The sequence below is a fragment of the Tarenaya hassleriana genome, unplaced genomic scaffold, assembly GCF_000463585.1.
Source record: "Tarenaya hassleriana unplaced genomic scaffold, ASM46358v1 Cleome25, whole genome shotgun sequence".
Lineage (NCBI taxonomy): Eukaryota > Viridiplantae > Streptophyta > Magnoliopsida > Brassicales > Cleomaceae > Tarenaya > Tarenaya hassleriana.
Window position 1 is genome coordinate 1,578,694 of NW_010965775.1, and position 27,209 is coordinate 1,605,902.

The 27,209-nt window shown below is 39.9% G+C and overlaps 8 protein-coding genes across 11 annotated transcripts in view; 3 read left to right on the plus strand and 5 right to left on the minus strand.

Moving 5' to 3' along the window:
- Positions 1-198, plus strand: part of LOC104816462 — a 2,963-nt gene extending 2,765 nt beyond the window's left edge. Inside the window, exon 8 of the mRNA XM_019202861.1 lies at positions 18-198. Coding sequence (XP_019058406.1) covers positions 18-183 — 166 coding nt within the window. The 3' untranslated portion in view covers positions 184-198. The remainder of the gene's footprint in view (positions 1-17) is intronic.
- Positions 199-259: 61 nt separating this feature from the next.
- On the minus strand, positions 260-3,599 carry LOC104816465 (probable aspartyl aminopeptidase). The gene is made up of 10 exons (XM_010545308.1): positions 3,331-3,599; positions 3,143-3,230; positions 2,846-2,981; positions 2,372-2,647; positions 2,090-2,237; positions 1,578-1,817; positions 1,346-1,478; positions 1,040-1,221; positions 716-828; positions 260-624 (listed from the first exon to the last, which is right to left on the minus strand). Exons 1-10 carry the CDS (start codon positions 3,508-3,510, stop codon positions 519-521), a joined length of 1,602 nt encoding a protein of 533 aa, XP_010543610.1. The 5' UTR covers positions 3,511-3,599; the 3' UTR covers positions 260-518.
- Positions 3,600-3,621: 22 nt separating this feature from the next.
- Positions 3,622-6,376, minus strand: LOC104816464 (ankyrin repeat-containing protein ITN1-like). The gene is made up of 7 exons (XM_010545307.2): positions 6,242-6,376; positions 5,643-6,146; positions 5,263-5,415; positions 5,099-5,155; positions 4,967-5,008; positions 4,458-4,876; positions 3,622-4,389 (listed from the first exon to the last, which is right to left on the minus strand). Exons 1-7 carry the CDS (start codon positions 6,369-6,371, stop codon positions 3,778-3,780), a joined length of 1,917 nt encoding a protein of 638 aa, XP_010543609.1. The 5' UTR covers positions 6,372-6,376; the 3' UTR covers positions 3,622-3,777.
- Positions 6,377-7,763: 1,387 nt separating this feature from the next.
- On the minus strand, positions 7,764-11,716 carry LOC104816463 (ACT domain-containing protein ACR12). Its single transcript, XM_010545306.2, has 10 exons — positions 11,443-11,716; positions 10,809-10,869; positions 10,398-10,520; positions 9,971-10,065; positions 9,251-9,335; positions 9,004-9,063; positions 8,616-8,671; positions 8,338-8,443; positions 8,183-8,251; positions 7,764-8,079 (listed from the first exon to the last, which is right to left on the minus strand). Exons 1-10 carry the CDS (start codon positions 11,616-11,618, stop codon positions 8,017-8,019), a joined length of 894 nt encoding a protein of 297 aa, XP_010543608.1. The 5' UTR covers positions 11,619-11,716; the 3' UTR covers positions 7,764-8,016.
- Positions 11,717-12,032: 316 nt separating this feature from the next.
- Positions 12,033-15,388, minus strand: LOC104816466 (cationic amino acid transporter 9, chloroplastic-like). Its single transcript, XM_010545309.1, has 3 exons — positions 14,947-15,388; positions 13,279-14,115; positions 12,033-12,678 (listed from the first exon to the last, which is right to left on the minus strand). Exons 1-3 carry the CDS (start codon positions 15,158-15,160, stop codon positions 12,089-12,091), a joined length of 1,641 nt encoding a protein of 546 aa, XP_010543611.1. The 5' UTR covers positions 15,161-15,388; the 3' UTR covers positions 12,033-12,088.
- A 1,124-nt stretch (positions 15,389-16,512) lies between these two features.
- Positions 16,513-17,582, plus strand: LOC104816467. The gene has a single exon (XM_010545311.2). The coding sequence runs from the start codon at positions 16,624-16,626 to the stop codon at positions 17,338-17,340; it is 717 nt and encodes a 238-aa protein (XP_010543613.1). The 5' UTR covers positions 16,513-16,623; the 3' UTR covers positions 17,341-17,582.
- A 291-nt stretch (positions 17,583-17,873) lies between these two features.
- On the plus strand, positions 17,874-19,801 carry LOC104816468 (uncharacterized protein At2g27730, mitochondrial). Its single transcript, XM_010545312.1, has 3 exons — positions 17,874-18,124; positions 19,240-19,323; positions 19,599-19,801. The coding sequence occupies exons 1-3, from the start codon at positions 17,951-17,953 to the stop codon at positions 19,620-19,622; spliced, it is 282 nt and encodes a 93-aa protein (XP_010543614.1). The 5' UTR covers positions 17,874-17,950; the 3' UTR covers positions 19,623-19,801.
- Positions 19,802-19,862: 61 nt separating this feature from the next.
- LOC104816469 (transcription factor DIVARICATA-like) lies at positions 19,863-24,893 on the minus strand. Of its 4 annotated transcripts, XM_010545316.2 has the most exons (5): positions 24,807-24,893; positions 24,327-24,672; positions 24,029-24,247; positions 23,179-23,182; positions 19,863-20,134 (listed from the first exon to the last, which is right to left on the minus strand). In XM_010545316.2, exons 2-5 carry the CDS (start codon positions 24,644-24,646, stop codon positions 19,985-19,987), a joined length of 693 nt encoding a protein of 230 aa, XP_010543618.1. In that variant the 5' UTR covers positions 24,647-24,672; positions 24,807-24,893; the 3' UTR covers positions 19,863-19,984. The 4 variants fall into 4 exon arrangements, with proteins under 4 accessions (XP_010543618.1, XP_010543617.1, XP_010543616.1 ...); XM_010545315.1 differs by lacking the exon at positions 24,807-24,893 and having other exon boundaries at positions 24,327-24,794; XM_010545314.2 differs by lacking the exons at positions 23,179-23,182; positions 24,029-24,247; positions 24,327-24,672; positions 24,807-24,893 and adding exons at positions 20,566-20,629; positions 20,723-21,202 and having other exon boundaries at positions 19,863-20,320.
- Between the last annotated feature and the right edge of the window lie 2,316 nt (positions 24,894-27,209).

Consider the following 27,209-nt stretch of genomic DNA (forward strand, 5'->3'; position numbering starts at 1 on the left):
TGATAACGTCTTATCATTTTCACGACGCTCCACGAGGCTCCGTTGCTGGTGATCCCTGTTCTACCTCTCGCTTGCCTACCTGCATCGCTCTTCGTCATGCTTCAATTCCCTCTCCTTAAGGAGATGATTTCCTCCACCTTCGGCCACGGGATCTTTAAACGCGACAACACGCCTTGGTTCTGACATTGCTTTCGATACTTCTTTCCTTTTCTCTTTCAGTAACGAGGTAAAATCCTCGGATATGGATTCAGAGTCAGCCTATGTAACTTTTGTCACTTTACATAAATATATGTTTCTTGATACTAAACGAAGTTTCTTTCAAAGAGAAAACCCACCGCCACCACCAAGTATGGTAATACATTTGTAACCATAAAATGAAAGTTTCTACAGTGACTATGATCATCAGTACCTGGAGAAAAGAGCACCCTAAGCATGTGGCTGCATCGCCATGGAAGCAAACTCCATGGAGCTTGATTTCGCTGTCTTGCAATGTAAAAGGGTTAAATCACGAGTTACGACTAATCCACCGTGAGCTTCCGGTCTATGGTCGAGAAGGATTCGTAGAACGCCTTGAAATGTCTGTACGCTATGTCTATATCCTCCGTCCCACAAATCTCTCTCACACTGCATCTCAGAACCGAAACATCGAATCAATATATGAGGGAAAAGTACTCGTACGATAAAACACGATATAGGTAACGTTTAACTAAGTTACCTATGCATCGAAAGCTGAGCGATCCCGCAATCAACAGTTCTGATTCCAACTCCTGAAGCTAAGATAGGGCCTATGGTTGAGCCACATCCCATATCGTTTCTCACGACAAACTCCTGCCATATATACACACACACACACACACACACAGAGAAAGTGAAAAAATCGAAATCAGCATCTTGGGCCGTTCTCCAACTCAGAAGAGATTAGTGTAGAAAAAGATCAAGAATCTCTAAGACATGTAAGATTCCACGAAACATAAGGATGATGAGGATAGAAACACAAAATTTCCGAACGATCGAACACTGGAAACAGCTGTTTACTTACCTGAGTTGGAAGATTATGTAATTTTGCGACTTCTTTGAAAAGCAAAGATGTGATGCCGCTGGTTGCGTAGCGTTGGTTTGCATTATGCTTGATGACCAGACCCTTGTGCATCTGAGGACGGTGATGCTCTTCGTGCTTTTCAGAAAAATTCGGGTGAATCCCATGGGCCATGTCTGCAGACACTGCCAACCAGAAGAATCCATTAACGGGTTTTCAGAAGCAAAAGATAAGAACATCCAGAAATTTAGAGCGGATGTATCCTTTTTTGAAAGCTTAAACACCCGCAAGAATATGGTTGACAAGTACCGAGAAAAGATTTCCGAATAGCACGGTCGAAAGTACATTCGGTGACATGCCCATTGCCTAATGAACTCACAATCCGTCTCATGGCTTGAAACATCGTGGGTGCTCCGGCACCTTGACACGAATCTGAACCAACCTATATACCCCAAAACACGTTCAGAAAAGCCGAGATGCTGCAAGAAACATGCTCTCGGTGTGGGAGCAGACCGAGAAAGATTCCATAAACAAAGGGTACCTCCTCATTGTCAAATAAAGCGACCATCCGGATAGAATGTTCACTCGACAGGCTGCCCAGGGAAGCACTTGAATCGATCAACGCTCTCAATGCGCAGAAACTTGATGCGAGATTATCAAGTCTTCCAGAAAATATGAATTCATTGTTTGCCCCTCCGAGACAACTGGGTTGGGTATCACATATATTTAACTCGAGACTCACTATGTCCTCGACCTTACAGTCCAGCTCATCTGACAAAATCTGCAACAGAACAAGGAGTTTTCGGCTTTTCAGATAACAATAGATTTCACAGTTTACAAAACTAACCAACACCAAACCTCACAGACAAGCACACGTTATAATTTCTTAGCAGTAGTGCTAAATTTTCGGTAATTACTTACGATACAAAATGGCGGAAACCTGACTCAACATTCAAAAACAACGAAGAGAACCAACTCGTGTAATAACCATGTCAGGAAGACGGTTGTATTTACAAAATAGAATCATCCATAGTCTTCATATTTTGTGTCTACCTGCATGAGTAATGGATGATGAGGATCTTTGGAGGAAGAAGGAACGTTTTTGTCCTTTGGTTCTGCCGAAGCTTCATCTGGCTTTGTCGCTAGAAGCGGGATAAGATGGGTCTCCAGATTCGGTTTGAATCCATCACTGTTCACTGTGCTAAACAAATCAAGAAGAAGAAAATGGAATGAGAAAATTCTCAGAACTTGTATACTACTTCCTTTCATGTTAGAGCTTGAGAAGAAATGCCCTGTTAACTCTAAACGCCCAGACAACCTAGTCAAAGAAGTTACCGATCAAGGTGGATGGCCAAAGTGGGCACTCGTAGTAATGGTCTTTTCACTTTGACAAGCCTGTGAATGAACGAGCCATCGCTAGATCTCAGAATCGCCCTCCCTGCCACGCTCAAGTCTCTATCGAACCAGGTGTGCCATAAACCGCCGCCATAAGTCTGAACACTGACCATCAGGTAACCGGACTTGGATGATGCCGATTTTGGCTTAAGTTTCAGACACGGACTGTCAGTGTGAGCCGCTATGACATGAAAACCATTACCCGCAACAGAGTACCTGCAAAAGGCGAAACTTGAGTATTTCTCCCCAAAACAAAGCAAGAACAGCACACAGAGCCATGGATCCCCAAAAGGAGAAAACTTCAGGAAAGGGTTGAACACTTTGATATCATAACATGAACTAGTTTCAGAATCACCTATTTTACTAGTAAAGATGACCAACCGGTCCAAGGATTCAACAATGTTGTAAACTCACTTTTCTCCCACAGCAAAAGCAACCAAACACGACATGTTTCTGGTGAAGAAGTAACGACCGCCAGGCCTAAGCTTCCACTGTTCGTTTTCGCTAAGAAGATCGAACCCAGCAGCCAAAAGCTGTCTCTTTGCCTCAGCTGCAAACAAAAGATCGCAGTCGTAACAATTTCGACAACAACCCAGATAATTGTTCCCATTTTCGTGCAGAACGAAATCAAAATCTCGAGGAAACGGAGTGTATCCGGTGGGAATGGGGAAAATTGCAGAAAACAAAATCGAAGAAATTAGGTTGCAGTACCAGTGGCGTGAAATTGCGTCCAGGATTCATTCAGATAATCCAGAAGATCCCCGACAATCGAGGCAGAGAGCGGTTTATTAGACTCACCCTGTCAAAATTGTTCGCAAAAGACCAGAAGAAAGAGAAACCCACAAAGAAATCAGATCCCAGAAACACGAAATCACCGAGAGAGAGAGAGAGAGAGAGACCTGAGGGGAATGGTGGGGCTGCGAGCAGAGGACGGGAGAGACGGAGAGGGATCGAAGGCGAGAGCCATGGATATTACATGGAGAAGCGAGAGAGCGAGAGAGATGGTGTCTGAGGAAAAGAGAAGGCTTGAAGATCGTAGGAAGAGGATGGATGAGCTGCGGTCGAGTTACTGCCGCCATGTAAGCTCCACCGAACGGAATGGCGTCGACGACGCAATACCCAGTGGACCAATCACCGAAAAGACGTTGGAACAATCCCAATTCCCAACTTTTTTCTACGAGTCGATAAATTTATATGGCAAGAGACACAACTTGCATTTCAGCAAAAACCCACAACAAAGATCTGACAACAAATCCAAAGGAAACAATTTTTATTTCTTATTACAAAACACACAAACGCGTAAGATATGAAAAGGGCATCATGATTCTTCATCAACATCATAATCATCAATTGAACCAAGGTCTGGTGTCCTTGTTGAAGAGTCCTTTCCCGTACGTGGAGGAAATCATCACCTTGAAAAGAGGATATTGCATCAGTACGAAGAGAGTTGCAGGCAGGCAAGCCAAGGGGATAACCGGGATCACGAGCCAAGGCGTCTTATTCAGCGTTGTGAAAAGCGCAGTGGAGAAGGCCACGAGCATGGCTGCAACCGAGATGAACAGAGTGGCTAGACCAGCTATCATCTTCGAGGGCAAGGACACGAAAAAGTCGTCGAAAGCGTATCTGTCGGTGAGGATGCCGAGGAGAATGAGGACAGAAGTGCAAGAGGCGAAGAAGGAGAGGATATCGGCAAAGACGAACACCATGAAAGGAGCGTCCTTGAGATGGAAAGGTATGCCGGAATCGTCCTTGGTGCCACCCGGAACGGTGAAAATGGCTTGAAAAGTGACGGTGGCTATGAGAGCGGCCACGACGCTGCAAGCAGAGGCAGTGCCTTTCATCCATTTCTCGGCTTCCTTACGTAGCGGTTCGTGATTTATTTCAAAGAACTGTAATGGGGTGAGTCCTTCTTTGTTTCTCTTTTCCTTTTCTATGTCTGGCACTATCCTCTCTATTTCCTGTTTTCAGACAAAAGGTTAAGAGATTTTATACATCTTAGTTCTTGAACAGTGACATGAACACATACCTTGAACCATTGAAGCTCTCTCTGCATCTTGAGAGCCGCACCTGCAACCCGAGAGAGTTCCTCGGGAGGGGAGAGATAACCAGCGATGTGAAGAATGGAGTTATCGTTTTTGTCGGGTAGCTTAAGCAGGATGGTTTTCCTGTCATCCAGCCCGTAGATCAGCTCGAATATCTTCTCTTTCCGAAACTCCACGGCCATTTGAAAGAGGTATCTCCCGGTATCAACATTGTAGCACCAAAGGATGTCGGGGTAAGATTTGATCATCTCTACCAGGAGTTCCTTGTTTCCATATCTCACCGCCAACAAAATCACAGTTCCGGCTGTCTCCCTCCACGTATCATCGGTCTCGTTACAGGCTAGCCGTACAAATTTACGAGCTTTGCAATGTATATCTTTAAGTTCATACATTCTGCTGACTCCTATATCGAAGAAACACGACATGTTTGTCCATCATGATTGACATAATCGATAGATTCTCCGAAGAATATAAACAAAGAAAGCTGACCCACCGAACGAGTTGGGGAGACATTGAAGTATCTTCATCCCTAAACCTGATACAGTGAAGTGAAACAGACAGTCGAAAACATCGATGAACGAACAAAACATCCAATATTTTACATTCTGAAAATGTGTGTGCTTACTTTGGCATAGATCTGAAATCGAATTCGTTGGATCAGTTCGCTGCTCAACTTTTATAACTGTTGCACAATCGAGACAAGGGATTTCACGTTAACATTTTGAACTCCAACATCGAAAAAGAAAACAGAGAAAAAGGGGAGAGGAGACACGATATGTGTCTACATACAAGAGTATATTAGGCGATGGCAGGATCTGATATCGCAACCGCTTAGAAACAGATCAGGCTTCAGAGCCAAAACTTCAAACGCCGAAATTTTTAGACTCGGGTGTTTGGTTATAGCCAAGCGTGGGCTCACTTCCAAGAGCTGTAACGCCATATCTGGTAACATAGAGAGTTCAAAACCGGAAAAAAAAAGGAACGTTTCAGAAGAGCAAAGATCAAAAAGTTTGATAGAACAATCTGCATATGGAAATAAGGATTTCTTCTGCAGTCAAGATTTGGGTTTATAGAATCATGGCATTCAAACCTAATGAACATTCATCAGAGGCCTTATGATATGGTAAAGTATAAATCTTTGTGTCTATGCACAACAAAGAAGCGCTTACCGAGCATTCCATAGAAAACGGCATTCATAAGAAGATTTGAAGCAAAGGATCCTTCGGAAGCAAGCAAAACATGGAGAGGGGTTCTCTGATAAAGAAAGTGAACCATCTCCTTGTGTCCAGCAATAGCAGCCGTGATAACGGGTATGGAATCCCCCGAGCTATCTGCAATCTCGGCTAGCTCAGGATTCTTTGCGAGCAAGGCATCAGCGATCTCCAAATTCCCGTTGACAGCGGCAATCGTGAGAGGAGTGAAGGCTAAATTACTCTCCTTATCCTTTTTCGGATTCAGGGTTTGCTCGGGAGTCATCCTCCGCAATAGCTCCTTCACTATCTCGGCTTGTCCACACGTACAAGCTTTCAGCAATGGCGTTTCTACGGTGTCTATCCATGCGGTCAAGGCGTTTGGGAAGCGATCCAGGAAGTCTTTCACACCTTGCAAGTCGCCTCGGCTTATAGCATGGGATAAAGGTAAGTATTTCCGGCTCGTATCCGTCGTCTTCCCACCTTTCAGAAGAAATACAACAGAAAGAAAATTATGGATTGAACGTATTCATCTTTACGTGAGGAAAAAAAAAATCAGTTTCTAGAGAGTCGGCTACCTTGATCTGCTTCTGCCGACACGTTCTGTTGCTTCACTGGAACAGCGTTTTCTGTATTCATTTTCGCGGAAAATTTAACAATGAAGAAAGAAACAATCTGGTATGATGTTGCTATAACATGTACATGCATGAGAACTGAACACACGCATATATATAGAGAGATACGTATGTGTTTTATATATGCAGGTGAGTGTACGAGGTTGTATTTTGCCTGTCTTGATGCCTTCCTTCAGTTTGGAGACATGTACAGGTCTTGTTCTTAGCTTCTTCTTCTTTCTTCTTTTTTACTTATTTCCATGACATACACGTTGGTTTTGTTATTTGGTTTGAAGCTAACACAACTTTTCCCAAAGTTTTGATGCTTCGTGAAACACACTTACTTGTGTGCTCTCTAATTTTATATTTATATTGGTTTGCGTAATACATGTGTATATGTACTTGTGTATGAAATATATTTTACGATGTATGACAGCATGCTCTCTCCTGTGTCAAGAATGGCAACAACACAAGATAGATAGATATACACACATATATATGTGAGAGATCTTCGGTTTTATTTGCATCTCAAGAGAAGGAAAAGGAAGAAGGAAGTACCTTGAACCATTGAAGCTCTCTTTGCAGCTTTAGAGCTACAAGAAACCCTAGAGACTTGCTGAGGAGGGGGGAGAAAACCGGTGATATGATGAGCTGTGTTTCCGTCTGCATCGACTTGTGTAAGAAATACGTTTTTCCTGTCATCCAACCCATAAACGAGCTCGAAGATATTTTCCTTCCGGAATTCCACAGCCAGCTGAAAGTGGTTTCTTCCCGGCCTGCCATGGTTGATGATGCTACTAACCAAGCTATAAAGAGAGAAAGAAACAGGTTTTGATGATGCTACTAACCAAGTACACTCACATGAGTATATATATATATATATATAGCAAATGGGTTTGGTCAAATAGAACTGATAAATGAAGTGAAAACACGTGACGGCACACGGTCTCGACATGAACTGAGACCCAAGGAACCCAGAACCCGACGACAATTAAAAATAAAACTAAACTGTTGACTTGACTTTGTACAAGTATGTCTCAATTCACACTTCCAGCTGCATCATTCAAGCAAACCTGAGATTTGTAATAGAAAAAAACACATTCTCAGTCAATCTGTAACATGGCAACGTTAATGACAGCGAGTAATCCGGCTTATTATAGTACACAGACTCTGAATACAAACCTAATGGCCGAGTTGCAGAGACAGAGTCACGAGTCATTGCACCTAGGTTTTCGAATGAATGGATTGGTTGCAAATTCCAATCCAGCTAATAACTGTTATTACAACCGAAACACTAAAACACTGTGATTTTTCGGGGAAAAAAAACTTAGAAATGAAAATAAAAATACCGAAAAATCTATGTTTTTTTTAGTAAATGACATCTGTATCAATAAAAAATCTAATCTGATACAAAAACCAAATGGGTAAATATTTTTCTAAAACTGACTGAGTCCAAACTTGAATATAACCGAATCAAACCCGAACCGAAAACCAAACTGATGTCCCTTTCCGAACCCAAATAGTTTAAGACGTTACTTTATTTGCCCAAATACAAGATTCCACATCAAAGTAAGGGAACAGAACCCATCTTGGCAACGGATCCGACACAGTAACTATGCTACACAAACAAACTCCCAAATAAAATTTTGTAACAACACATAGATGCGAGCGGATGATGATATTGTAGGACGAACCAAGCACTCCTGGAAAGGATGGATCGTGCTTTTTCGCCCACCAGGTCAGTAACTATCAATGTCTGTCTCAGGCCTTCTGAGGTAGTAACGCAGGCAGTTAACGAGCACCTGTCCGAAGGAATCAGAAATTTTGGGCAAAATAAACACTTCGTAGAAGTTCAACCAATTGGGTATGTACAAACAATCTGTCTGTCTGATCAATGAAACTCACCTGTGACAGTGAACTATTTAGCGCTTGGCCTCTGTAGCTAACGTGAAATTTGTCTTTTGCTACCAGACCCTGAGAACAACCAAAGAATAAAAGAAGTAAACCTAGAGTTGAAGTAAATAACCCCTTATATATGTATGTATATATGCATAGATTACTTCTGTATCTATCTCCGCTGATTCCACATCGACATTGATGTCAGCCATGATTTTGATGATCTCTACAAGCAGGCCTGGCTTGTCGGCCGTCTCTATGTACAGCAGGCTAGAGAAACAGTAAAGGAACAATTTGCAGATTGCAAACAATCAAATACTTTTAATGGGGGTGAGAAACAAGAATAATAAGTTATGCAATAGAATAATATTCCAAGAGTGCAGTGAATGGATAAGAGAAGTGAAGCCCAAACACTTGGTCATTGCTCTACCGAGACCTATACCTCCTCTTTGGCCCGTCTTCCTTAACATGTATGTGTGTCGCAATATCAACATCGATCTGCCAGCATGGAAATCCAAAACAGAGGAAGGTATCATTTAAAAGCAAGATTACAAAGACTGCAGACAATTTTTTCTATTTTGTTTTTACCGTATGAATGTAGACATGTTTGAAACTTAATTTAGTCAAGAGTATCACAAAGTCCCAATGCAACTACCCATGGTATATAAGGGGGAATAGCAAAGGGGGATAACTGATAATTGAAGGTCAATGTGCAACCCTAGTAACATGACAAACCGAAGTACGGTGCATAAAAAAACATGCAAAGAGATTATACAAAATGTAGATCAGTGAAAAAACTCATCAATTCCAGATCACACAGTAAATATTACCTTCTTTTCTGGAGCCTTTATTCCAAATGTCTCCCCCAAAGCAAGCTGCTCGCTGGATTCCTACAACAAGTAATGTTCAAAAGAGTTATCAGAAAACACGCACCTTTTGTAAATCCAAAAGCTACATCGTATGTGCATGTATGCACCTACATCTGTGTGGGTCTTAAATTTTAAGCAATTAACAAAGATATGTGCATATGACTCAAACTGAAAAAGAGTAATAATAGAGCTGAATCAGAAAACATACCGGATGGTATTTCAAAAGGTTGTTGATAATCGTGAGCCGAATTCTCTCTAACAAGTCGGGATCTTCCACCTTCCGGCCAGTATCTCTGGTACCATCATAATCAAACCAGGAATTCCAGACAATTGTGACAAGACAGGCATGTATTTTTTACCAGATTTGCTTGCATCATGCTTCTTCCTATGCTTAATATCCATGTCTAAAGAAACCTTTGGTGAAATGAAATGGCCAATAAGTATCATGGACTGCTTAGGACAATGGGAGAATGCTAAAGTAGCAAAAGATCTGGATTGTTGACTATAACCTACCGAATATAACTCTTCTACCTGAACTTGTACATATTCTCAAGATGCAAATAAACATGAATTTACAGCCGACTTTAGATGCAAACACGCAAATGGCTGAGAAAAGTGACAAGTAAAGGCCACATTGATTGTTTATTAATATCCAATGAATATGTTTGCGTGAAGAACCACAGACATTCTCATGTATGCTGATCTCATAGATTATGCTAACAAAATCTCCAATGAATGCATTGAACTTAACACGGTATGAAATGAAACATGCTGATAGCCAATAACAGAACAAATTGCAAGGAAAGCTCACCATAAACTATCAACATTATTATAAACTTGTATATCCTACTAAATATGTGAGTAGTCAAAAACTGGTACGAAAACATCCTAAAAAGAGAGAGGGAGAGGAGTAAAACAGGGTTCTCACGATCGTGTAATTGAAAATCTTGTCTGCTTAATTGTTCCTTCGGTTGAGAGAGTTCCCTTTGTCACATCCAATCCCAAATCTTTTAATGCCCTTATCTGCCAAATTTGAAACATCACATGTTGTATAGGCAAAACGCTTGACCTAGTTCCAGCAAATATTGGTCACGAGCTACTTGATGAGGCTACACATTCTCCTTGAACATAATGATCAGAACCCATCGTAAAGAAATAAAGGGATATCCTGATAACGTCTTATCAAATGACAGGCACACTCATTCATAGTAAAAGTCTAGCCTTAGCACAAGACAAAACATCATTGAAGACAGGCTAGCTAAAACATTATGCTTTTACTATGGTTGATGTAACCACAAACTTCACTGTGTTCTAGAAGACGCAAAATAAAACCAAAACAGACAATTGAAGCTCACTGTATCAATGAGGGCTCCAAGACGATCTCCAAAGCTGAGCTGCACAACGGTGGCTTCAGGGTCGGCATCCTGGTCAATCAGAACTATCGGTTTGGGAATATAGTCATCGTCTTCTTCTGATTTCTGCAATCAAATTTTCCATCAAATGACATAACAAGGCGCACAAAATATTTAAAAAAAAACTAATAGGCTCCCCTTTTCTAGTATCAATTATGAACTGAAATTGCACGTCAAATGATTTACACAGCAACTCAGAACTGTACAGTCCATATGTACATGTTGATCTTGTGGTGCGCAGGTGTATGTAATTCCATTCCATTAATGTAAAGTCCAGTGATTGAATCGCTTTCAAGATGCAAAAAGCACTACGTAGTTGAGTATGGTGAAGAAAGGCTAAAACAAATTACTGACCGACAAAGATGGAGTGATGGCATCGGTGCTGTTAGTGGACTTGCAGACTAAGTTTCTTATACTGCATATACATTAAACCATGTCAGCCATCTCTTCTAAAGCTGTAATACGGAACAATATCACACAAAAAATTGCTTGAATACGCAAATAATTCATAGAGAAAACGAAACAATCAAGCACGAATTGTTCCATTTATCACACCGCTTGCACTAAACAATACCTATTTCTCTGACAGGATAATTCCAACCAAAGTCCTAAACAAAAGGGATTACCCACGAATGCTGTGTCGTAGTCTGCTACAGGAATGTACCTAGCTTAATATAGAGATATTTTCTCAATTCATTAGTATTCGAGACTAATCTCTGGTCCCAAGATAGCGAGAAACCCTAACTCCACAATAATGGCAAGCAAACTACAGAAAACCAAAATACAAGCCTCAGCACCATAATCGTTCCTCGCACATCCAGGGTCAAGATTTGAGAAAACATAACAAACGAGAAATGCGCACACAAAGTCTATTAAACCAAATCATCAGAATCAGCAAGAAGAATTCCCGAAGAAATTTCGAGCGATTCCGACAAGAATCGTAACGATCGGAAGGAAAAAACCATCTGAGAAACACGCTTAAGCTCACCTCCTCGGCCAGAGACCGGTTACACCGTGCACGAACTTCCGGCGAACGGCGAACGAATCAGCCGGTAGACCAGGAGGAGAGATTTGAGCGGGAAAACGCGTAGAGAGGCTGATCGCAAAAGAACAACGCGAAGCAGCATACGGAGAAACGGAGAAGATCGCACTCGAAAACGCCATGGAAGACGACCAGAACTACCTCCTCCTTGAGCGACGACACCAAATTATGGAGACCGAGAGCGAGAGCGAGCAATTTTGGCGTTTGCGATGATAGTGTTGAATGACGGGTGCAGGTGTTGATATGTGACGTCACTCCACCATCTACCTTTGTTTGTTTTCAATATTAATCTTTATTAAATAATTGGAAACAAAAATAACTCGAAAAAATAATAGAGATTAATGAATTTAATAATGCTGTACCGAAATAATTGCTCTAATAATGTGATCGCGGACGTACTGATGATGTATACTTCTGTCTGGTTGCTGACTTTCCACGCTAAATTCGAGAGTTCCAAAAGCCAATTAAACCCATTCGAATTATATATAATTATATGTCAATCAATTTTGATTTAAATAAAAACATAAAAGCAAAAGAAAAAAAACACATAAACATAACATAAATTCACGACTCATTCATCAATCTAACTAAATCAAGCATCGATGTCCAAACAATCAGACTTGGAACTTGGATCGGCATGGTACTGACCGTACAACGCATAAACACCGGCGGCAACCACGCTCACGGCCACGAACCTTACCCAAGCCTCGAAGTGCAACTGAGCGAACAAGAACATGTTGAAGAATATGCAAAGACAGGGCAAGACCGGAACTCCCGGACACCGGAAACCCTGCCCGGGAGACCGACCGTACGCTTTCCGGTAACAGATCATGCCGCAAGAGATTATCGCCACGGCTCCTGGGATTATAAGGTAGAAGAAAGAAGCGTCGAACCGGCAGATCGCACCGGCCGCGAAGCCGCTGAGAGCCACGACGACGACGCAGAGGATGCCTTCGGACCATCTCGAAGCTCCTTTGTAATCGTTCAGTCTCAGAGCCACGACACAAGCTGCTACAACTGAGTAACCGGTTAGGGTTCCGACCGAGAGAATGTGGGAGAGGCTGTGAATGTTGAACAATCCGGCGAGGATTCCGGCCACGATCCCGCACCATACTTGGGAATGGATCGGAGTTCGAAGCTTTTCGTTGACTTTCGAGAAGAGCGGAGGTAAGAGCCCGTCTCTTCCGGAAATGGCGGATCCGAGCTCACCACAAACAGACCAATGGGATCGTAGAGAAATCTCGATGTATATTGTCGTTGGATTCTGTAGAAAATCTCGATATTTGCGCTTTTGGTGGATTAATCTGTTGCCGTCGCCGATGTTAACTCTACGTATACTCTTTTTTCTACAGTATAATTATAAATAAGAATAAGTTGATAATAAAAGGGAACATTTTAAATAAAAAAAGTAAAAAAGTTTAGTACTTTTTCTACATAATCCAACGACAATATACATCGAGATTTTTCTAAAATTTTAAAATTTGATATTATTTTGGACATTTTAAAAAGTTTATTTTTTTCTGAAAACAAAAATTTAGGTACTTTTGTCAAAATTGAAAGTAGAAATTTTTGTTTCTCTTGATAAAAAAAAAACATTACATTTTAGTTGTAACTAAATAAAGAAAAGGGAATCCCACAATGGAAAATTGCAATTTTTTTTTAAAAAAAAAGAAAAGCCATTTGTTTTAGAAATATTAAGTGGTGAATCCATTGTATTTAAACCATATTACACTATCGTGCCAGAAAAAACCGACAAAAGTGGGATCATCACCTCCTTATGACTTCCGATCCCCAGATACAATCTTGACTGAACGTAGAGACCGACGAGAAGGGTCGTGGTTAAACCAGCCACGGCTCCGACACTGATCAGAATCGTGACGAATTTCATACCCTTTGACGTAAAAGCACTGGCTAACGGAGCGTCTTCGCTTAGTAAGCCGAAAGGCACCATTCCAGTTAGAACCAAGCAAACGCCAATATAGAGAGCAATGCATATAACGAGACTGCCCAAGATTCCCATAGGCAAATCTCGCTGAGGTTTCTTAGATTCCTCGGCCGAGTTAGCCACCGCGTCGAACCCCACGTACGAGAAGAACACGACCGTGGCTCCGGTCAGGATCGGCTTGAACCCATGTGGAGCAAAGGGTGACCAATTCTCCACATCAACGTGAAAAGCACCGGCGAATATAACCACGATAACGATGATAATCTTCGTCACAGTCATCGCAGAGTTAACGATCGACGATTCACCCACTCCACGACACAGCACGAGGGTGAGAAGCAAGAGCAAGACCGGCGCCAAAACGTTGATAGAAATCGTCCCTCCGAAGAACTCTTCGCCGCTACCGATCCAGGTGGGGATAGAGTGCTTCAAGGCCGGGATAAGGCGGAGAAGAGTGACTATATAGCCGGCGAGGCTACGGGAAATGCTGGCGGCTCCGATGTGGTAATCGAGCATTAGCTGGACGAAGACGAGAAAGGCGGTGATCTCGTTGAAGGCGGAGTAGGTGTAGAGGTAGGCTCCACCCGAGACGGCCGGGAAACGGCACGAGAGCTCGGCGTAGCAGAGGGCGTTCAGGACGCATGAAGCTCCGGCCAGCAAGAAGCTTATGGTCACTCCTGCAAATTTCCATTTTTTGTTACGTGTAATAGCCATTACACTTACACGGATTTTTTTTTTTATATTATTAAATCAAAGCTTTTTAGCTAATCAAAACAATGAAATTTTTATGTATTTTGATGATAATTTGATTGATACGGGGTTTTATAGATTAGTTATCGTCTCTAGACCGGACATTTTATAGGATTATCATAGTATTAATCATATTGATTTTGATGTAAAAACAGTCACCCAGATTTTGTATAGTTGAGTTCTACCATATTTTAAAATTTTTATTTATTAAAATACCGTATGCGTATACACATATACACACTAATTTGCTGCGAAATTTCAAATAAGTAAAATTTGAAAATTCTAAAATCATACGGATCTGCTATGTAAATGTTCATGAACTTTGCATCCATTTCCAAAAATCGTCACAAATGAAATTGGAAAACGAATGCGAGATGACGATCACTTCACAGTAATTTTTTAAAAAAAGATTCGAAATAAAAAAATATGAAAAATGAACTATTAACAAAAAAAAATATTTATATACACATATATACATGAAAAAATATGTGTGTATGACGTTGAAAATGTATAAAATTGATGTATTTATATATGTAATTTCTGTAAAAGAAATATAAAATTCAACCAAAATTAATCGTCTTTTGTGCCTAGTGCAGTTTTTAACTTTTTCCGGCGTTTGCGTTGGAATTTTCGCATTTGTCTTTGTATGTTCCTTTCGTTCTCTATATATAAAAACCATCAAACCAACGCCATTGCATGAAATTGTAAAAGAAATCGAATATTAAAAAAAAAAGGGGGGAATAGGGAAAGTCGAGTACCGGGTCCAGCCTCACGAGCGACGGTGCCGGTGACGACGAATATTCCGGCGCCGATCGAAGCACCGACGCCGATAAGGATGAGTTCGAAGAGGCCAAGCCGGCGAACCAGCGAAGACGACCCATTATCGCCGCCGTCGCGGGAAGGTATGGGTTTGACTCTCCGAGCAGACGAACACAGACGAGAGAGCCACGATGTTTTCTGATGGCTAGCCATGGCGGGCGGGGGACGACAGCAGCGGTTAGGGTTGTTTTGAGTTTGTGTTGTGTCTTAAACGCTTTCGGATTAGATTCAGTGGCTGTTTCGGCTGCTCCGTCACGTCACTGGAGATTTAGAAATGGCGGATCCGAGCTCACCACAAACAGACCAATGGGATCGTAGAGAAATCTCGATGTATATTGTCGTTGGATTCTGTAGAAAATCTCGATATTTGCGCTTTTGGTGGATTAATCTGTTGCCGTCGCCGATGTTAACTCTACGTATACTCTTTTTTCTACAGTATAATTATAAATAAGAATAAGTTGATAATAAAAGGGAACATTTTAAATAAAAAAAGTAAAAAAGTTTAGTACTTTTTCTACATAATCCAACGACAATATACATCGAGATTTTTCTAAAATTTTAAAATTTGATATTATTTTGGACATTTTAAAAAGTTTATTTTTTTCTGAAAACAAAAATTTAGGTACTTTTGTCAAAATTGAAAGTAGAAATTTTTGTTTCTCTTGATAAAAAAAAAACATTACATTTTAGTTGTAACTAAATAAAGAAAAGGGAATCCCACAATGGAAAATTGCAATTTTTTTTTAAAAAAAAAGAAAAGCCATTTGTTTTAGAAATATTAAGTGGTGAATCCATTGTATTTAAACCATATTACACTATCGTGCCAGAAAAAACCGACAAAAGTGGGATCATCACCTCCTTATGAAGACCGATTCATGTGTAAAAACACACTGTAATCATGTTGTTACAGCATGGTAATTAATACATCAATTCAAAAATCTTCCTTCCTTTGAATTTACAGCATGCAAATAACGGGTCTATCGTGTTCAAATATAAAAAAAAAACAGTTTTTTACCTAATGGAACGAGATTTTTTTCAGTTAGTATATAATTACTAATTAGCACATGGTATTTAAACATGGCAGATTTTATCATTAATTTTCTCCACATTTGTTTATTTTTTAGAGGTGGTTTTCCTCTTTTTTAACTTAACTATGTTGGAAAATAAAATACACAGCAATTGGAAAATTGGAAAAAAAAAAACTAATAAAACATAACAAGGTCCTCCTTTTTTTTTCAAAATCCAGTTTGATATAATTAGCCATGTGGGTGTTCATTTTTTTAATTAATAACACGTATATATATAGTTAGAAAAACAAAAATATCACAAATGTAGGGTCATCTCTCCTATTCTTAGTTGTGAGGTAAAATCTCAATACGTAAACCAGATTTTGATTGGTTGTGATTACTGCTTATTAATTCTTGTTTTGATGGGCTTTTTTTTCTCTTTATATTCTGCTGTTTAATCCGTTTGTTTATTAACAGTTAAAAAAAATTACAGCAAATCCCATCTTAAGCTCAACGGACTTGTCCTTTTGGATATTCTCAAATTAACCCCTATATAAAGTTTTTGACCCCCCAACAAGGAAAAAGGGTAAAAAAAAAACAAAAAGCAAAATGAAGAATTTTACCAAGAAGTTATCGATGAAGTACGTGAAACTCAACAAGTGCCGTCTCCGGCAAGACACGGCCATGTCGCCGGAGGATGACGCCGGAGAACTTTTCCGGGAAATAAGTCCGGCGGAAAACGAAAAGACTGTCGACACTATCAATAACAACAAGACGCCGAAGGTTACGAAGATCATGGGATCCATGCAACGTAAGTTCATGTCCAAAGAGAAGAAGGTACGTCAAGAACCGTCGGATTTCGGTGCCGACGGTCACGGTCTCGACCAACCACGACGACCACAGTACGACGGCTCGACTCGGAGAGGCCGACAAGATCTCGCGGAACGGCTCGAAGGGTTCAATAAAAGCAACGGACAGGATCTTCGATCACGTGACGACGTCATGGCGCATAAAGACTATGATCGCGTGGAGAGAAAAGCCAGAGGCTTGACCAAGAGCCGGTCGGATTTCGGGTCGAGGAAAGAGTATCTTGATTGGATCGAATACGTGGAAGGGTCTAGCCATCATTGCTTCGAAAGGTTCGAAGATTCCACTAGAACCAGAGGGTTCGAGGAACATCACGAGAGAAAAGATGGTACGGAGATTGATCATGTCAGCTTCGGACAATCAGAAGGATCTATGGAGGGTAATAACGACGAAACTCGTTTAATAAAGAGCTCCAAGACTAACAAAAACATCGAATCCGAAACTCCCAAAAGGCTATAAGAATTGGTTTGAGAAACGATTACAATTACATTTCGGATTTTTCGATAACGATCGAAAAGTGTATAAATCAATTCATTTGGACCGACTTGAATCATGAAATTTGGTTCTCCTTATACCGTAGATGAATTGTTTAGTATAAATTCTAAGCTGTACTATAGTCGATGTTATACAAGCGAATTTTAGAATGTTTTATTTGTAATTTGTTCATTTTTTAAATACATTGTCGTGTATGTTAATGTAAATCTAACGATTTACAAACGGATTCTGATAGATCAATTTCGGATCAAATTGCCGCTAAAAATTTGGATCATGCATTCCCTTCCCGAGTTCCCTTAATTTTTTGGGTTTTTTTGAATCCCTTAAAAGTATGATGCGTTTTGTGTAGACTTTAGTACAATATGGGGCTAGTTTGGAATTGTTTTATTTCTTTTAAAATTCGAAACCCGATCCGAACCGATGAGAGAAATCGGTTGACCCGGATCCGATTTCGAGTCACCTCACGGCTCACGCTCCCAGGCTCCTAGCTCCCCCCCCCATATTTTATTTGTTTTTCCACGACTCCCCCGACTCGTCTACCGAAATCGATTCCAAGCTCCCTGATTCAGCACCAATGGCGACTAGATCTGCGCTCACTCGGCTAGGTTTGACCCGCTCCGTAGAGGCGAGTCAGATAGGCCTGACTCGTTCCCTGGATTCGGCTCGAGCAGCGACTCGATGCTTCAGTGACGACAAAGGTCGTGTTCTTAGCGAGGAGGAACGCGCTAAAGAGAACATTTATATCCAGGTTTGTTCTTAGTCTATGATTACGTTTCTATGTTTCTGTTACCTATCGTTATGTTTGATTATCGAGGGTGATGAAGAGATCGTCTATTTCCGGATTTTCTTACTTTTATTAGATTGTTGTTTTTCTTTATTCTTCACTATATGTTTGGCTGCCGAGAAAACTCTAACATCCCTTCGACGGACGGCTTTTTATTTTCTTTGTCTCGGGATCGAGAAATACAGTGTCGATTAAGGTTGTCTGAAGTAAATGGAGGATATGCGATCAAATGTTGATAGGAGAAGGGAAATGGCTATATTCTTGATCTGTTGTCACAAAAACTTGTCTCTACATTTGATTTTGAGCTAGATTTGGGTGTTATTGGTTGTCTCATGGTACTGTGAATCTGTGATGCCTGGAAATCAAACAATTGTTTGGGTCTTTAATCACTTTTGTCTGGTTGGGTTAATTTTTCCAGTGCCTTTCATGTCTAATAAGGAAGCAAAAGGGATGGAGCTTGCTTCCGGTGTTCAATGTGTTTAGGACGATTGTTAGATTTATAGGATTTGATATTGGACGTGTATGAACCATCTTTCTCTGTAAACAGAGTTTTGTTGACTTCTCTCTCTAGCGTTCTGAGGCGAGTTGAGACTAAGTGGCTAGTTGTTTGCAGTGAACCCGCTCCTTGTTCTTTCATCTTCCTGAGATCCCTCTTGTTGATTATTGATCTAGTGAGCTTTATTTCCATGTCTCGATTCTGGATCGAAGGAAAAAGAAGGGTTGTCTGCATATCTCTTCTCAATTCTCATTTGGTTTAGGGGCCGTGAGTTTGATTGATCTGTCAAAAGTTTGCTTCTATATGATGCAGTCTGATTCAGACTGTCTGAAGTTGTTCTACATATCATTATGCTTTCTGAGTCGAGTTACAATCTAGTAGCTCGGTTCTTTGGCTGGAAAACTTTAACCCGTACGCTTTGTATGTGTGTGATTCTCCTTGGAAGAACTAGCCCGTATGCTTTGTATCTGTGTGATTGTCCTTGGAAGAATTAGCCCTCGTCTGTTAACCAATCCTGTCGATGTTGATAGTTGTATCCCCCTTCTGAAACTTCATTCTTGAAATCTGTTTTTTGTGGTTGAAGAAAATGGAGAGAGAGAGGCTGGAGAAGCTGAAGAAGAAAATTGACACCGGGAAGCCTGAAAACGAGAAAGGAACTGCTGACAAGGTAAAGATCCATCTAAATGCTCAAAATGCTGCGAAGTTTCATGAATATCTTCTGTTTTGATATGAAGCAAATGGGGCACAAATATTGCATTTGCTTCTGGCAGGGAAACTAAAATTAACGAAATAAAACAGTTTGAACATATGAACTTTTGCTTAATTTCTTCTTGACCTTGCCTTCTGTGCCAATTATCAAATTGCATCCCATGTAATATGTTCTTAACCATTTCCTTTTGCTTACGCTCATTGTCATCTCCTTTTGTTCCTTGTCTTCCGCAGAAGCCCGAGGAAACCAAGCCCTGAGTTTGTTTGTCGTCTGCAGCGTTCGGTCATAGACACGCAATGTTTGAGAAATAAAACGCCTTTGACCTGTGTGTTCGTACAGATGCGTTTCACTCGTTCTGTCCTTTGTTTGATCCGAACTGCATGTGCTCGTCAATGTCGGATGAATCCAAAAGAGGAAGAAAACCCACCTTGCATTCGCTTTCATTCCAAAAGGTAACAAAGCATGATATTTGCTAAAGAAGCTTTCGTATACACTGATTTCATGTTTGTATCGAAAAGCATATAAATGACAACCTTACAAATTACACCAAACCCTATTATTGTCCCTCCTATTTATAGGAAATGAGCGACCAAATCCAAGACCCTAATATACTCCGCTACTAAAGCCTGAAGTCCAGATCGCCCGGAAACTGCCCTAGGCTCTGGTAGTCCCTTGGCGGCAGCTGAGCATGCCCTTGCACCAGCATAAACTGCTGGTTCATCGAGAGCAGTGGCAGCGGCTGCAGTACTTGCGGCTGCGGCTGCGGCTGCTGAAGCGGCGGTTGCGACTGAGGCTGTGGCTGTGGTTGGAGAGTGTTCCACTGGAGAATGTCGTCGTTGTCGACGGTGGTTAGGTCATGGATGCTGGCACGTTTCCTCTCCTTGTCGATCTGGGCTTGCCTCAGGAAATACTTCTGAGCGTGGCTCGCCACCTGCGTCGGCGTCCTCGACACCACCACGTTCCTCGATATGCTCCTCCAATCTCCCCTCCCGTATTTCCCTGCGGCTGCTGCGTCTGAGGCGGCGGTTGCGACTGAGGCTGTGGCTGTGGTTGGAGAGTGTTCCACTGGAGAATGTCGTCGTTGTCGACGGTGGTTAGGTCATGGATGCTGGCACGTTTCCTCTCCTTGTCGATCTGGGCTTGCCTCAGGAAATACTTCTGAGCGTGGCTCGCCACCTGCGTCGGCGTCCTCGACACCACCACGTTCCTCGATATGCTCCTCCAATCTCCCCTCCCGTATTTCCCCAGCCCGATCAGAAACAACCTAAACCAACAAACAAGAACAGTCTGTTTCTGAAACATGTTTCGAAATCGATAACTAACAACTTGTGAATTCTCACTCGAAATAAAGACATACCTGTGTTCGTTCTCAGTCCACGGAGTCCCCTTCTTCTTCTTCTCCGTCCCGTCCCGCTTGACCCTTAACGATTTCGGAGTCGTCCTCGTCGCCGCAACAGTCGCCGGTGAGTCACAACTCGCCGGCGAGTGATCGGCGTAGGCCGGGACGTTGACTCGGCCGGAATCGATCTCGGATACATCGTGAACCAAGGCATAGTAATGGTCATAAACCTCCGACTGAGATCTCCGAAGAATCTCGGAGATCCTCTGCCACCGATCCGGCATCAGCTCGGAGAAAGTCACTAGAGCTTCCTCGAACATTTTGTCCTCCGTCCTTGTCCAGTAATTCGCATCCATTCCCACCCAAAAGAACCGTCGAACTGGAAAGAAGAGGACGGTGGTGTAAGATCGGTCCCTTGACAAGATCTTATATTTCTTTATCTTTTGTTGCGTATTTATAGGGATTCTCTCGTTTTGGTTTTTTTTTTACAATTCTTAATTTTTTTTAAAAAATTGACTTTTAGAAAATTGACAGTGTGGCCGAGGAAATAAGGAGGCAGCAGCAGCTCAGATGATGTAATTTGGTTCGTTTTATATTTATTTATTTTCACAACTTTTTCTTTTTTTGTTTCTGCCCACCTCACCATCCCCCGTGATTTTTTTTTTGCAGTATTTTCTTTATTTACACATTTAATTATGCGGATATATACATACCTTGCTCTCTCTCACACACTATATATAATAATAAAATATTATATAATCTACCAACTTTTGTTATATTATATCTACCAACTTTTATCATCACAAAAAATGAGGTACCTCACACGTTTGTAGTTGTGAATTATACGAAATTTTTATTGTCGAATTAGAAATCAGGTTTCTCTACTTTGATTAGTTTACGTAAACATAAATAGAAACGAATAACATAGAAATATATTCGAATATAAATTTATCAAATATAATTTAAAATAAATATTAAAACAATTAAAAAAATTTAAATATAAATATAGTTTTAGATTGAATCTAGTTTTTATGGCGAATACAATGTGATAAGATTGAAACCTAACAGAAATCAAATCAAATGGATTCTGTATATATCTATTTCTATCAATTTTAGTATATATATTGTAATCGGATTATAAATATTTGCCAATTATATCAAAGTAAACCTATTTGTTTTTTTATCACACGTGCGTATATGTAACAGAGCAGGTGGAACACTTTAAACTCGGATTTTTTTCATTAAAAGAAAAGGGGAATCAGATAGATATGGATGGGAGCGCATTAACTCTCGTTACGCCACGTGGCAATTTCCACAAAAGGTATATCATCTGAAGCGGTGGTATGACGTGGCATCCTCTTCGAGCGTCACGTGGCTCGAAGAGAGTTGCTTAAAAGATTCCATCCCATCCCCTTCGTTTCCAACCCAAATCAATGACATTGAATATAAAAGTCAAGTAAAAGTTGGTCTTTTAAGAATGAAGGAATTTATTTAAATGTCAAAAAATGTTTCGCAATCTTTTTTCTGTTGTGATATGTTTGTTATAAACTATCTAAATTATTTGATTTTATTTTTTATTATTCGATATAATTTTAAAACAACTAAAATTATTTCCATCTACATATTAATTTTTAATATAATTATTATCGTTTTTTACATTCTTCTTTTATCTCTTTTAACAATATTTATATTTATTGCAATCAACATAACGATTAATTTCTATTTAACTATATGTTGGTTAAGAAAATAATTTTATATAGAAAATTTTGAGAGTTTAAACGTTTTGTTTTTTCGTGTTAAAAAAAATTGATAATAACAGATCAAATCATTCGTATTAATAAATTTATATTCGAATATATTTATATATTAATAGAAGTGTTCGATTGTAAACATATCTGATGATTCATGACTATGATTATTCGACGGATAAAATTATTCAATCTGACGAATCTTAATAGAATAAATTCTTCCGAAAGAATATTTGTTTTTCACTTCACATTAATTTCGATTATATATATATATATATATATATATATATATATGTTGACGTTATCTCTTTTAACAATATTTTATATTCATTGCAATAGACACAAGGATCAATTGTTTATATCAAGTATTATATTCTAAAAAATATATTGGTTTAAAAAATTGTTTTCATGGTAGAAGTTTTTGAGAGTTTGATTTTTTATAACTTTTTTTCATGTTAAAAATAAAATAAAAAAGGTGAAAATTTTTATGACGAGAAATCAAATCACTCATATCGGTATATTTCTAACTTATTTTACATATAATGTTCCAAATATGAGTCAATGGATATTTCATTCAAATCTTAATACGTGAGCCGGTTAACGACAACGTAAACCCATAGCAAACAAACTAATCTACGGCCCAAGTGGTTGGATCAATGTTTACTTTTAAAGTCCAATCAAATTGCTTTTTAAGTCTAGACATGGAATTTAGTCACAAATGTAGACAAAAATTCATTAGGGCAAGATGTCTATAAAGATTTGTAAGTGCTTATACAGATGTCTCACAAGTCTTGTCTTGATCCAATCTCCGATGAATCAATCAAAAAGAGAGAGAGAGAGAGAGAAAACCCCACTTGTTTATCCCAAAAAAAATCACAGAATTGCTAAAAAAAAAAAAAAAGCTTATTCCTTTACACCATGATTTCATGTTTGTATAAACCTTAGAAATGACCACCAAACTCTATAATAAAAGAATATAAACATATATATATATATATGTATATGTGTGTGTGTTTGTGATTTTATATATATAAAAATGAGAGGAGTGAATGAAAACCCTTGGTTCTTAAAGTGACAAATCCATTCCATGAATCAAAACACATATAAACAAGGGCATCGAAACTGTAATAACCTCCATATAAGATACTGCAAAACTCCTTGGATAGTGGATACAGATTCTGCCATTGTTGCGATGACCAACTTTAAGATCGATGGGGAAAGAGGAAAAAGGAAAAAAGATGACCTCAGACGGCACTTGCGTCATCAGACGTTCAGATGACTGTGACGGACCCAGCCGTCACTTGAAAGATTAATCTTCACCGCTCAGAATCGAACCCCTGACCAAGAACTATGCCAGAAGAACACTCAACCATCATGGTAACGAAGCTTTTACTCCGCACACGAATATAAAAAATACTGATACCGATAATATATTCAACTACTATTTAGATTTACAGTCGCCCAAAAGCCTACTAGGCTTCTCCTGATCTTTCTTGGCGGCTACGCAAAGCAGAAGTCCTGATCACCCTGAAACTGCGGCTGCACCTGGGTAAACTGCGGCTCCACTGGCAGCTGTGCATCGAGCCACTGGGGGAAGAGCTTGGCCACCAGGTCCATGTCAACGGTATTGTCGTCATGAATGCTCCGCCGTTTCCTCTCGGGTGGAAGTTCTTGCCTAATGAAATACTTCTGAGCGTGGCTCGCTATCTGCAGAGGCGTTTTCGTCATCACCACGTTCCTTGAAATGCTCCTCCAATCTCCTCTCCCGTATCGCTGTAGCCCTATCAGGAACAACCTTTGCAAAAATCAACCAAGACATTAAAAATCTGCAGTATATCTAATCTTTATCAAAGGCATAAGACGAGAATACATACTTGTGTTCGTACGCACTCCAAACTTTCGATTCTCTCCTCTTCCGCCCAGCGCCATGAGCCTTGGCCGGCTCCGCCGTTTCCGACACCTGCGACACCGGGATCTCCGACCTAACGTCATCGTAGCCCGGCGTGTTGACTCGGCCGGAAGCGATCTCCGGAGCATCGAGAGCCAATGTGCTGTAATGCACATACACATCCCAGAACGGTCTCTGCAGTATCTCAGCGATCCTCTGCAACCGATCCGGCAAAAACCCGGCGAAAGTCGCCAGGCCTTCCTCGAGCACCTGGTCCTCCGCCCTCGTCCAGGGATTCGCCGCCATAGCCACCAAATAAAAAACCCTAGAGTCTGTCGAGCTCCGAAGAAGAAAACAGCGATAAGGCGGCGGAAAACCCAATCCCGAACTCGAAAGATATTGGATTTATCTTTTTACGGAGAATTCACACGGATCATTAGTGTGTGTATATATATATAACTCAAACCTCAAGTCCCGGAGTAAGCCTATATTCCACATAAGTAGTTTCCGTCTCCGATTATAATCTGGACTTTCGTTTTCTTGATCTTTTTAGAGATCTAAGATCCAACACGTTCATTGGTTCTTTTATTTTTTATTTTTTATTTTTTTGCACACCTTAATTATCCCTCATTGTATATTATAGTTGGATAATGATTCTACATTTATATTTATATCAAACTAAATTCTGTTTTTTTTTTTTATAACTAACCATTATTATCACGATTTTAACGCCTATTAAATCGGATTTTTCTGTTAAAAGATACGCTCCCACATCTTTCCAAAGATATCATGCGTCGATCTGATGTGGCATCCTCTTAAAGCGCCACGTGCCATGAAGAAAGTTGCATTAATACATCCCGTCGCTTTATCTTTTAAAAAAGACAAAAAAACACAATATTACTTCAAGTCAAAGCCGGTTTAGAAGAATAAATGCCCAACTCGTTTACAGTTGCTAATTTTTTCTAAACTCGATAAAACTCTATAAAAAGTATGCTAAACACTTTAATTTTTTTAATTAATTAAAACAAAAAAATGAAATAAAAGAATCAATTTTTAAAGCTTTAATCGACTAACTCATAAATATTATAATGTAAATGAATTTTCGTATGTCGATTGAATCTTAATTAAGATAATTTAAAGAAACAATTACGTAGCACATCACTAAAAAAGATTGATCACACACCGCTAATATAGACGCTAAATGGACTTGTAAAATTTAATATCATAAGTATAATTAATTATATTGGATTACAATGATGAAGTTTGAGGATCTATATATTTGCATAATTAGTAATCATATACCAATGTATATCAATGTGTTCAAATTTTAAAAACTCAAGCCTATATAAAATCATATTAATATGAATTAAATTATAGATTTTTTTAAAGATGTTATTTTCCCCCCCTCGAAACATATGGGAGTTTAGGAGCTAAAAAAGCTCTACAACATTGAGAGTGGTGAAGTGATGATATTGGCATAATGGGCTAGAAATTGTGATTGTTTTTTGTCCAGTTGATTATCATGGGCCTTCCATAAAGCCCATCTAAACTTCATAAATCTTTGGTACAGACATTTTTGTCCTTTTTGGGCCTTTCATAAGGCCCATATTGACTTTTATAGATCTTTGGTATGAAACATTTATATTTTTATTTAATCTTGAATATACACATATATAAACTAGAATTATGATTAATACTAACATAGGTTATATAAATTAATTGGATATTATTATGATATGTACCCTTTTTTTAATGAGATTTATTTATGTACATCGACGAGGTAATTATTTCCTCTGATCACCAAATAACCCATAATATAGGCCTGGCCCATTTACGAGAAAACCGAATGAAAACCCTAACACAGCACTTGAACTTGAACATATATAAATCCCTCTAGGGTTTTCTCTCTCTCTCTCTCTAATACGTGGAGAGCTTCTTCTTCGAGCGGCCAAAATCCTTCTATTCACCTTCGCAATCCCGCGAATCTCAGGTATGTCTTCTCTCTCTCTCTCTGGCTCATCGTCTCCACGGGAATCCTCTGGAGAATTCGAAATCGAAACTTCTCCGAGTTCGCCTCGGCTCTCTCTCTTGAGTCTTGAGACGCACATTAATAGTGAAATCAAGATTTGCAGTATTCTAGAGACTGATTGTAGGTTGGGATCTATATTGGTTTAATCTCTGTAAGATCACGGAGAATTAGAAACTTGTGTAGTTTATTACACAAAAAAAATCTTACATTGTATGATTTTACTTTATTTCTTCGTCTCTGTGGCTCTGATTCTGCTATAGATAGGAGTAATATTAAGCGTCAGAGGATTCAGAGCGACTTGTTTTTAGCTAAGATTTCTACCGTGTTTACATCTCAGAGGCAGTGTTTTTGACATATTGTTGGTGAAAAATGAGTCCCTCTTGTACTCTTGTAGATTATATGGGCATGTATATGCTTTTCTATTTCATACTTTTGTTTACTTTGCTTGGGTTCTCACTCTTGTTCACTTGCACCATATTCGGCGTGGTAGTGTCACATTACCGTTAACTTGGTATCCTTAATCTGGAACCCTTACTTTTCTCAGGATAAGAATGTTGGATTCAATATCAACTTTGTTGGTTTTCGTGGCAGGTAAGTCGGTGTTGAAAGATGGGTCGTGTTCGTACCAAGACCGTGAAGAAGTCGTCTCGTCAGGTCATCGAGAAGTATTACTCCAGGATGACCCTTGACTTCCACACCAACAAGAAGATCTTGGAGGAAGTTGCCATCATTCCGACAAAGAGGCTGCGCAACAAGATTGCCGGGTTTTCCACCCACTTGATGCAGCGCATCCAGAAGGGACCCGTCCGTGGAATCTCCCTGAAACTCCAGGAGGAAGAG

Bases quoted from the DNA above. Each gene is read 5' to 3' on its own strand.
- LOC104816465 (XM_010545308.1), bottom strand. From the start codon at position 3,510: ATGGCGGCAGTAACTCGACCGCAGCTCATCCATCCTCTTCCTACGATC. The intron at 2,982-3,142 runs GTACTGCAACCT...TTTTGTTTGCAG, and splicing joins GACGCAATTTCACGCCACTG to CTGAGGCAAAGAGACAGCTT. The intron at 1,818-2,089 runs GTAGACACAAAA...GTTCTGTTGCAG, and splicing joins ATCATCCATTACTCATGCAG to ATTTTGTCAGATGAGCTGGA.
- LOC104816464 (XM_010545307.2), bottom strand. From the start codon at position 6,371: ATGCATGTACATGTTATAGCAACATCATACCAGATTGTTTCTTTCTTC. The intron at 5,156-5,262 runs GTATGTAGACAC...ATTGTGCAACAG, and splicing joins CCATCGCCTAATATACTCTT to TTATAAAAGTTGAGCAGCGA. The intron at 5,009-5,098 runs GTAAGCACACAC...TCACTGTATCAG, and splicing joins GATTTCAGATCTATGCCAAA to GTTTAGGGATGAAGATACTT.
- LOC104816463 (XM_010545306.2), bottom strand. From the start codon at position 11,618: ATGGCGTTTTCGAGTGCGATCTTCTCCGTTTCTCCGTATGCTGCTTCG. The intron at 10,870-11,442 runs GTGAGCTTAAGC...ATGTATATGCAG, and splicing joins ACCGGTCTCTGGCCGAGGAG to TATAAGAAACTTAGTCTGCA. The intron at 8,672-9,003 runs GTAATATTTACT...CCATGCTGGCAG, and splicing joins TAAAGGCTCCAGAAAAGAAG to ATCGATGTTGATATTGCGAC.
- LOC104816466 (XM_010545309.1), bottom strand. From the start codon at position 15,160: ATGGCTAGCCATCAGAAAACATCGTGGCTCTCTCGTCTGTGTTCGTCT. The intron at 14,116-14,946 runs GTACTCGACTTT...GGAAATTTGCAG, and splicing joins CGCTCGTGAGGCTGGACCCG to GAGTGACCATAAGCTTCTTG. The intron at 12,679-13,278 runs GTCATAAGGAGG...CCATTTCCGGAA, and splicing joins ATTGTATCTGGGGATCGGAA to GAGACGGGCTCTTACCTCCG.
- LOC104816467 (XM_010545311.2), top strand. From the start codon at position 16,624: ATGAAGAATTTTACCAAGAAGTTATCGATGAAGTACGTGAAACTCAAC.
- LOC104816468 (XM_010545312.1), top strand. From the start codon at position 17,951: ATGGCGACTAGATCTGCGCTCACTCGGCTAGGTTTGACCCGCTCCGTA. The intron at 18,125-19,239 runs GTTTGTTCTTAG...TTGTGGTTGAAG, and splicing joins AAGAGAACATTTATATCCAG to AAAATGGAGAGAGAGAGGCT. The intron at 19,324-19,598 runs GTAAAGATCCAT...TGTCTTCCGCAG, and splicing joins AGAAAGGAACTGCTGACAAG to AAGCCCGAGGAAACCAAGCC.
- LOC104816469 (XM_010545313.2), bottom strand. From the start codon at position 21,060: ATGGATGCGAATTACTGGACAAGGACGGAGGACAAAATGTTCGAGGAA. The intron at 20,321-20,565 runs GTGGTGTCGAGG...TCGAGGAACGTG, and splicing joins GGAGCATATCGAGGAACGTG to GTGGTGTCGAGGACGCCGAC.